At 35.0% G+C, this 10613-nt stretch overlaps 2 protein-coding genes across 2 annotated transcripts; both read left to right on the top strand.

The window, feature by feature from the left end:
- The first annotated feature begins 1442 nt into the window (after positions 1-1442).
- Positions 1443-3627, top strand: LOC122291224 (cysteine proteinase inhibitor A-like). The gene is made up of 3 exons (XM_043098870.1): positions 1443-1628; positions 2165-2372; positions 3407-3627. The coding sequence occupies exons 1-2, from the start codon at positions 1524-1526 to the stop codon at positions 2366-2368; spliced, it is 309 nt and encodes a 102-aa protein (XP_042954804.1). The 5' UTR covers positions 1443-1523; the 3' UTR covers positions 2369-2372; positions 3407-3627.
- Positions 3628-3966: 339 nt separating this feature from the next.
- LOC122291110 lies at positions 3967-4514 on the top strand. The gene is made up of 2 exons (XM_043098758.1): positions 3967-4275; positions 4362-4514. The coding sequence occupies exons 1-2, from the start codon at positions 3967-3969 to the stop codon at positions 4512-4514; spliced, it is 462 nt and encodes a 153-aa protein (XP_042954692.1).
- The last annotated feature ends 6099 nt before the right edge of the window (positions 4515-10613 follow it).

The following is a 10613-nucleotide window of genomic DNA, read 5'->3' as shown; positions in this document are numbered from 1 at the left end:
CATCATGATCAAGTGGGAAGATCAAGAACGTGCATGCATCTCTAGTATGTGCCTCAAACTATGGTCTTAGTTTGTAAATAGAATTTAACTTCAAACAAGAGTTTCTCTCCGATCAAAACGTGACACCTCAACTTTTTAGCAAGTGATAAAATAAACACACTTAAAACTAAATTACACTCACTACTCACTAAGATTTAAACTAATTAAATTTAAATTAAAAACAAAAAATTGGGGAGCATATGTAACTTTGATATCTAAAATGATTAGTCAATGATGTAATTGAAAACTCATTGGAACATTATAAAGAGTAAAAATTTCATATTTTCAAAGTAATGTAGGATCTCTCACTTTATATTCCTAACAACCTTGTCGAGCTAGTCCATTATAGATGAGATGACTTAACTCCCACATTTCTTATTGTGATATAATTAGGATAAACTCTGATATCATTTATAATACCATACTTGAAGGCATAAGGCACATGACTTATATTATAAAAAGACTTATCAATAACATAATTAGAATCTTATTGGAACCATCATAAAGAGTAATAATTTTTTCTTTTCAAACAATATGAGATCTCATACATCACACATCTTTATTACTCAAAGTGGGATATCACAGTATGAGGTAGCCACCTCCAACACCACATATGTTGGATCCAGTGCATTCGCATTGTCGGGGAGGCACTGGACAGCCCATCTAGCAGTGGGAAGTTGTTGGATATGCGTTGGAAAATATATCTGGCGCCTTCCCCATAAGACATATCTGACGCTGGAGAGGCGCGAGACCTAACAAAACAAGTGTCTTCCCAGCCGTTTGGAGTCAAAGCAATCGAATTCGATAGCAGAGTGCTAAATCCACCTTTCTGAGGTTGGTTTGTGCCACCTTCACATCAAATTCTCGCTGAATTTGGCTATCAATGTCGAATTAGCAATATCCAACGTCCAATTGTGTCTAAACTGCCCATATTTGTTTTGAACCGATGGTGGCAATTCGGACGAGATTTACACCTTCTTGGGCCAATTCCAACGAATTTAGCATGATTGGTTTTTAGGTTCAAATTTCTTATTTTAGAATTTTAATAATAATCTTAAAAGAATGCAACCGACAAGAAGTAGTGGGAGGGTATAAAACTTTACTCCCTTGTAAAGAAAAATATTAAATTGTAAATATCCAATCATTGAGCAGATAGACTTGGATTCGTCACAAAAAGATAAAAGATTACAAACGACAAAAGAAGATATTAAGATATTTGCAAGTGGATATGTTCCTCGTCCGTTCATTTGACTTTTAGGAATACGTAACCATTAAGGAAGATCACCGAGAAGTTATCGTGTGCCTAAACATTGACCAAGCAATGTACGCCACGTCGTAGAAAAGTCAAGCATTTCTCCGCCCATAGATGCCTTCAATCCGACGCTCTGCTCTCTCCAACGTGCTTGACAATCGCTTCCTCTTCTTTATAAAGCTACACCCCCCTCCCTATCGACGAGTGGCTACATTCCAGCAGGAGGATAAAAATGGCGACAGTTGGAGGAATTAGCGAAGTTAATGAGGGGAAGCAGAACAGCCTGGAGATTGACAGTCTGGCTCGTTTTGCTGTTGATGAGCACAACAAGAAACAGGTTCGCTAATCCCCCAATCTTTCATTTTTATTTCCTCAGAAAATTGTTGGTGATTTTTATGGTACTCTATATAGTCAAATGATCAGGAGGCTCTATAATTCCAAGCAAATTAGCCCGTAAAGATTGATTGATTGATTGATTGATTTATGACGAATCATTTTAATTTAGGTTATTGGAATTTTATCGAATTAATGTTTATCACGTCTAGAATTTGATAAAGTACGCTAAATCGTGGGCTGATGGATGCTGTGTGGGAATCAGCCGTAGAAATCTTAGGACCCTTTCCAGTTAAAGTTGGCTTCCAAAGTATAATTTGGATTGAGATTATCGGAAAGAGCTTAATACTTAAATCATTTTCAAACCTTAATTAGATACACGAAGTTTTGAGGATTATTTTATTTTTATCTTTTTCCCAAACATTTTAATGGATTTTATTAGCACGTCAAGATTTTGGTTATTTGGGGGAAAATCGTGTTGTGAGATATATCCGAGTGTGACTATTCTTTATTGGACTTTTGTTATCGTTTGTGGTGCAGAATACACTTCTGGAGTTTGGGAAGGTGCTGAATGCGAAACAGCAGGTGGTTTCTGGGACTGTGTACTATATAACACTGGAGGTAACAGATGGCGGAAGGAAGAAAGTTTATGAAGCCAAGATTTGGGAGAAGCCATGGCTGAACTTCAAGGAGTTGCAGGAGTTCAAGCTCATCGATGATGCCCCTTCAGGCTCTAGTGCTTAGCTAGGTATCAATTACAGAACATTGTTGCTATGTTTTGATTTCTGGTGTTGATTTTCTTGAGGATCTATTTGGACTACAATTTTACTTAACTGTTAATAAGAATAGAAGGGTTGAGGAATTGAATGCGCATTCCCATTTGATGCTGCCATAAAGTGACTGTTTCTAGGAATTATGTGTTTCATGCTGGAATGCATGAAGGAGATTTCCTTCTAAAGTCTAAACAGGGCCCAACAATCATAACATCCTTTTCCTATATGAGTAAAGATGTTAATGTAAGTGTCAAGTGTTCCTTCATTATTGGGGAAACAGGATTTTTTACCCTCGAGCTGTTACCATCTTCTTAACTTGTACCATAAACTAACAAAACTATAAATTTGCATTCTAAACAACCAGATTTTGATAATTTGTGCCTCGGTCAAGGTCTGGTTGTTAATATTGATGAAAAACCGGATATTTGGCATAATGATTGTAACGGTCGGATCTTGATTGATTATGCAAATTGCCACAATTTGCTAATTTGAATGCAAATGGATCATTTAGGGTTCAAATTGAGAAAATAATGGTATTTTAAGTTGCAAAGTATAACTTATGCTTTATTATACATCCACAGCCAGGTTTGCAAACACTATATTTATTAATTTGCAAATGATTGTCCCCCTTTCCCCGGGCCTGGGCTGTTGTCAATGTTTTGTAAGTCATATGTTCCGAACTTTATTGTATTCAAATTAAGATGCTGACATGTTGTGGTGACTATTCAGATACGCTGAGATCTATTTTCTGACATTCAGACATGAAAAAAATTTGCTCAAGATGGGAAAATATGTTAAAAAAAAAAAAAAAAAAAAAGCTAAATTTTGGGGTCCATGGTACAGCTCATATTTTTATGACCTTTACTCCTGCAAAACAGAGAAATGTAATGAAGATATTATTTATTGATATGAAAATGCTCCTGTATAAACTGTTTATGGATCTTAGAGGAGAATCTGTTTCTGCTGTAGCTCAATTCAAGTCACTGATAATATTTCCTTGCATATTTAGGTGACTGAAAGATCAGATGCATCTTGCTTTGCTTCAAGTTGAATTAGAAGTAAATATGAGCATTGAAGGCATGTTCCTATGAAATAAATGTAAATAAATCGTATCCTGATCAGATTCTAAGCCTTCTATATGTAATTCAGGATCTGGTGGATTCATCTTTCTTTGTGACAGTATTATTAACTCTTTGAATACATTTTATGATTTTAGTATTTGTGCATGAATACAATGTGTAAATCAATCTTTCCTTTCCCTTCCATTCCATTCCGCCTAGTTCGATCTTTCTTTTGCATTCCCTTCCTCTATAAATTTGCAAGCACACTGTTAAACTTATTCATTGCATCAATATTCTCCCTTGGATATCCTAATTATCTTATTTTCAACACCAAATGGTTATCCTTTTTTTGTACTAATTAAATATTTTTATTCATTTAATTGTAAAACAAAATTCGTGGTAAAAAGATGGAAAGTTTGCTTCAAAATTTTTTTAAAATCATTGAGTTTGGACAAAACGCAAAATTTGGAAAGCCAAGGTTAATGTTTTGGCTACAGATGACCGCATTATGGCCCTCAACATTTTGATAGTTTCATGCTGTGATTGCTGCTCGCTGGGCACCTATGAGTCACTTGAACATGTGTTGGCTATATGGGATATTGTTGCGAAAGTTTGGGATTTGGCTGAAACGGCTTTGGGTCTTCCCCGTCTAGCATCTCGTTCGTGGTGGGCGATGGTGATGCACTGGTTCTCCTTTGCCAAAAAATCTTCTCAGCGTGGTGTCCTTATTGGTATCCTTCCCTACATTATCACGTGGCGACTTTGGGTGCGACATTGTAAGGCTAGGATGGAGGAGTTTCTTGAACCAGTAGAGAGTGTATGGCTAGCTATCAAAGTGTGGCTATGGAAGTTGTGCTTAGGGTTTCCAGGTCTCCTCCATCTGTAAATATCTCCATTTTGCAGGCACTTGATATTCTGTTTTGTAGTATTAGGAGTCGAAGGGCAAAACTGATTTATTGGTTCAAACCAGCTGAGGGGTGGGTCAAGATCAATGTCGAAGGAAGTTGTAGAGGGAATCCTGGGACTTGTGGAGGTGGCGGTGTGATTCAAGACTAGTGGGGAAATTTTATTGGTGCCTTCTCATCGTATTTTGGACATGGTTCTAATAACATAGCTGAATTGAGAGCCCTGTTACTTGGTGTGCGCATGTGCAGGGATATGGGGTTTACGCAGTTAGAGATAGAGTGTGACTCAATGCTGGTTGTCAACTAGTTGTCGGTGAGGAAATGTTTGAATTGGTATTTATGGGATTATTGGGAAGATCTCCTTACCTTGTTAACAGGACTTCGGTTCACTGTTGCTCATCAACTTAGAGAAGGCAATTGTCCAACAGATTTTCTTGCGTGACTAGGGGAGAAGGGTATTGTTAGGCAACACACGAATTGAGAGTTCATTATCGAGGACTTTAAGGGGTATGTTTAGATTGGACAAACTGGGCTTGCCGCATATTAGAGCTTGAGGATGTGTTTAGTTTAGTTTTTGGGATCGTCTTGATGGTTTTTTTTGGTTTCACGGTATTCATTCGCCATAAGTGAGAGTTTTTTTAATAAAAATGTGAGGGGGTCAATCATGGACAGGTGGTTTTCGTCTCTTTAAAAAAAAAGAAAAAAAAAGGGATACCTCCTCAATATACAAGTCCTCATTATCTTCACTCAAGTCTGTATCACTCATGTCACTGAACTCCAACTCAGTTTCATCCTCATACTAGTCATCTTCCTCATTTCTCATCATCATAATGATGTATACTTGACTGCTCAAATTCAGTATATGTATCTGTCTCGAAAAATACTGGAACAGAACACTCTTCACTTGGTGGGTCAACTTGTTGTTCAACATCACTATCGTAAGAAACTTCACGTCCAACACCAGTTGTAGTACCATAGTTTCAAACATGTACTTCATCGGATAAAAAACTTGGAAGTGATCATGGGGGTGATTCGACTTCAATTGGACAAGCCACGTCATGGTTGACGTAAACTTGCAGTATATTGACTGACTTTTTTTGCAATCTATTCAACATCGCATGCACATCCTTATCTTTGTTCAGCTGGTTGAGGTGCTCAAAGATATCTTCATAATCAAAAGTGTACCAATATGAAATCTCTTTCTTGTAACCAAGTTCCTTCAAGCTTAGGATATTATCTTGCAATGAGTCTCCCTTCCCATTCATGCTTAAATATTTGTTGATCTTTGATTGATGGTATGTAAAGATTCTCATTTTCCCACTTTCTTTTGCTTTGCAAACTTCTATTTGTTCAATATTTTTGGCTTTATTTTGTTGTTCAGATTTGTGCCATCTTACCTTAGGTTCTCTTAATAATTAACAGTACATCTATCATTCGCATTACATGCTTAGAAAAAGGAGGAGCTGCATGCAGGACTTTTTAACACAAAATCCATCAATTATTAAATAATTTGTTTTGGAATGTGATGTTATTTGTTTTGGAATAGGACAGATTGATGATGCTGGTGCATGTAGTGGTGTGTAAATGTCGAATATATTATATCTTAATCATAATTAATTAATTAAGTACCGGATGTGGGATCTTGCTTGTCATTAGTGTTGCCCAGATGACTAACACAAGAGGGGGGTGAATTGAGTTGTATTAAAAAAATAACAATTATAAATCAAATATATAATATAAAATATAAACAAAATATGAAATAATAATAAATATAAAGAGTAAGGGTAAAAGAGAAACAAACTCAGTATGTTAACGAGGTTCGGCCCCACTGCCTACGTCCTCACCTCAAGCTACCCTTTGAGGATTCTCAAATTTACTATTTAACCTCCTTCAGGTAGAGATAGAAACCTATTACACCTTTGAACAACACCGCTACAAAGGATCCGTGTAAAACACCCTCTACACTTGCAATCACCTTACACGTGGTGATTCAACTATTCCCCGTGTAGAATACTTTCTACACGCACAAGGGTTGTACACACCATTTTTCTGATACAAGAGCTGATAGTGGGTAGGTTATCAGAAAACACTCCTCAATGAGTGAAATAAGAACAATACAGCGCAAGCTATATCTCTCAAAATAAATAAAGATTAAGGCTCAATGTTTAGAGAAAAGAGAATGAAAGCTTTGAATAAATGTTGTATGCTCTTGGTGTTGTGAATGTGAAGCTCTCAAATGATCTATTTATAGGCATATGAGACTTTATATTCAAATTAAAAAAGATTCACATGTCAAAAATAACATCATTTACTTTTTCAAAAAATTCAAATAAAAGGTTCTTCTTTTTCAATTGTCAAAGACAACATCATTCACTTTTTCAAAAAAATCAAACCTAATATTTTACTTTTGGCATATGACAAAAGAAGTACACTTTCCTTTTCAAAAAATTCAAACCTAATCTTTTACTTTTTGCATATGACAAAAGGAGCACACTTTCCTTTTCAAAAAATTCAAACCTAATATTTTACTTTTTGTATATGACAAAAGGAGCACACTTTACTTTTCAAATTTTTCAAACAAAATCATCTACCTTTTGTATAAGTCTAAAAAAACATCAATCACTTTTGAAAATATTCAAATAAAACATGCACATGTGAAAGATGACAATCAATCATCTTTAATATTTTTAAAGTTCAACCCTTTAATCAAGGCATGCACATGTAAAAAATGACAATCAATCATCTTTCAAAATTTTCTAATTTAATTTTTAAAAATATTCATGCACATGTGGAAAATGTATTTTAATGCTTTATGATAAAATATTAATTTTGAGCATTAATCATAATTTCAAATTTTAAGAGATTTACATTATTACTCTATGACTTTAATGTGAACTTGTTTCCTTCTTGCTCATGCTTGGTTTTTTGATGTGCTTGACTCCATTGTGTAGACAACTTGAGCTTGAAACTCCTTTATTCTTTGAATTCATTTGTTATCATCAAAATCCATGTGTAGATTTATAATCACATGAAACTTGAAACCTTGGGTTCAATAATCTCCCCATTTTTGATGATGACAAATACTTGATAGAACTTGAAACCTGTATTAATACTTAAGCTCCCCCTGAAAATATGCGTTAGTTTTTCAAGCAAGAGTATAAATATAATTCCAAACATATATAACAAGTTTAGCAATTTAAACAATGTTAATGTTCTAGTCTAAAACTTCTCCCCCTTTTAGCATCATTAAAAAGGATCGGTAGCAAGTAGATGGACTGAAGAAAACGATGCGTTTAATAGTCACTGTAGATAGTTGAAAAAGGAGCCGTCTGTGATCCGACAAATGCTGCAAAATCTCAAGGCCTAACTCTATAAATTTAGTGCGGCTGGAGATTTAAACAATCGCCTGATGTTGTTGACAAACGTGATTGAAGGCTCTGAGTTTCTATAAAAAAAATATAAGCATTTTCATCTATCGGATGCAAAAAAAAAAATATCGCTTCTTGACCTGAGTTCTGTTTTTCCATAACGATAGAATGGCTAAGCAATTCTCTTCCATTAATGTTCCAGACTTGAATCAGGAACCCTTGACGCATCAATCATCAATCTTCTCTCTTGAGGCCGTCAATATCATGATAGGCTGATTCTGAGATTATTGCAGAATCAAGAATACTCAGTAGTCAATATGCTGCCTCTGTTATGATCATATCTCGGAGGTTAATGGCGAGGGTGAGTGAGATTGATCATCTTAACATGCCAATATCTGAGTTACGATAGAAGCTTGCTAATAAGGATAGTGAGAATAAAAGGCTAAAGCAAGAAAACCAAAGAGTTGAAAAAATTTACAGATTGATATGCTCATAATTTGCAACCACGAATAGAGGAGCTGGAACGAGAAAGGGTTCAGATACAAGGTCAACATCGGTAGATAACAGCAGAGGTTCATCGTTTACTAGAAAAATAGGGACAATCTACTGTTAATCTCACTGGCTTAGTAAGAAAACTTTTGACAATGTGTGTCCAGCATATCTTGTATTTTTTTTACTAAATAAGATTTGAAGAAACAATAGTTTGTCTTATTCTTTATGCTATCTCTATAAAATCAGTCCTGAAGTTCATCCAATCCGCATCAAGTTTTCTTCTCATCTCTATAACTCATCTGCATTCCTTCAACATTCTCGTTTTAAGCCTTCTATTCTTTTCTCAATGGCTTATTCTTCTAACATTTCTCTAGATCCATCTATGAGGCATTCTGCATCTTAACCTCCTGTCCTTTCTGCAGCGGCCATTAGTGCCATGTTGCAGCAGGAAAATAATAATCTGACTAATAAGTCAGATTCTGATGTTATTTATGATTTGGTGAGTCTTGAGACTCGCTACTCTTCCTCTATTGTTGCTTTTTCTCAGCGGCTACAAGCCAAAAATCATGAAGTTAAAAAACTCAAAAAACAAATTGTTGTACTTCAACGAATTGTTCAAGAGTCTCACACAAGGGAAGGAATCATTCGGCAGAAGAATAAACAGTTGAAATCTTTATTAGATTCTTCATTCCGCTTGCCGGTTCCCATGGATAAGAATGACATGATATTGTATGAAGAGAATGAGCGTATCAAACATGAGATTAAGAATCTCAAGTTTATGTAAAAGTATTTAAAAAATCTATCTCTAATTTTATTGACTCTAGTCTATCTTTTAAGAGATATTCTCTTCTGATCATACATATTTCTCTTCTGATCATACATAATCTATCTTCTGGTAAAGGTTTTGTGAAAATATCTTCTAACTGATCGTGTGTGTTTGTGAATTATAGTACTATATCGCCTTTCTGCACATGATCTCGAAGAAAATGATATCTTATTTCAATATGCTTAGTTCTAGAATATTGTATTGGGTTCTTTGAAAGATTTATAGCACTTGTATTATCACATTTGATTGGAATGTGATTATACATGAGTTTAAAATCTTCAAGTTGTTGCTTCATGTAGAGAACTTGAGAACAACAACTACCCGCAGCAACATATTCTGCCTCAGCAGTAGATAGTGCAACAGAATTTTATTTTTTACTAAACTAGGAAACTAGTGCATGACCTAAGAAATGGCATGCTCCACTAGTGCTTTTTCGATCTATTTTACAGCCAGTATAATCTACATCTGTGTAGCTGATTAGATCGAAAGATGTGTGCTTAGGGTACCATAACCCTAGGTTAATTGTACCACTAAGATATCTAAGAATGCGCTTAACTACAATTAAATGTGATTCTTTTGGAGATGATTGAAAGCGTGCACATAAGCACACACTAAACATAATATTTGGCCTACTGGCTGTTAAATATAATAAGCTACCAATCATACCTCGATATATCTTCGAGTCAACTGACTTACCGGATTCATCTTTATCAAATTTAGTTGATGGGCTCATTGGTGTTCCAATTTCCTTAGCATTTTCCATCCCAAACTTCTTTAGTAATTCCTTAATATATTTTGATTGATTGATGAATGTCTCACTTTTTGCTTGCTTAATTTGCAATCCGAAAAAGAATGTAAGTTCTCCCATCATGCTCATCTCAAATTCTTCCTGCATAGTCTTAGCAAAAACTTGGCACATATTTTCATTAGTAGCACCGAATATTATATCATCAACATAAATATGAATCAAAAGAATATCATCATTTTCAAATTTAATGAAAAGAGTTGTGTCGATTTTTCTTCTTAAAAAACCTTTTTCAATCAAGAAACCACTGATTTTTTCGTACCAAGCTCTAGGAGCTTGTTTAAGTCCATATAGTGCTTTTATGAGTTTGAAAACATGATTTGGGGAAATATGATTTTCAAAACCTGGAGGTTGCTCAACATATAACTCTTCATTTATAAAACCATTTAAGAAAGCACTTTTAACATCTATTTGAAAAAGTGAGAAATCTTTATAACAAGCATATGCAAGTAGCATTCGAATAGCTTCTAATCTTGCGACAGGTGCATATGTCTCATCATAATCGATTCCTTCTTCTTGATTAAAACCTTGGGCTACAAGTCGAGTCTTATTTCTAGTAATGACTCCAGACTCATCTTTCTTGTTTCTAAAAACCCATTTTGTTCCAATAATAGTATGGTTTTTGGGTCTAGGAACAAGTGTCCAAATATCATTTCTTTCAAATTGATTCAACTCTTCTTGCATAGCTAGAATCCAAGATTCATCAAGAAGTGCGTCATCAATATTTTTGGGTTCAATTTGAGATAGAAAAGCAGTATG

This window comes from Carya illinoinensis, chromosome 13 (assembly GCF_018687715.1).
Source record: "Carya illinoinensis cultivar Pawnee chromosome 13, C.illinoinensisPawnee_v1, whole genome shotgun sequence".
NCBI classification, from domain to species: Eukaryota; Viridiplantae; Streptophyta; class Magnoliopsida; order Fagales; family Juglandaceae; genus Carya; species Carya illinoinensis.
Note: the sequence above shows the minus strand (reverse complement) of the source record. Positions and strands in the feature narration are given on the sequence as shown.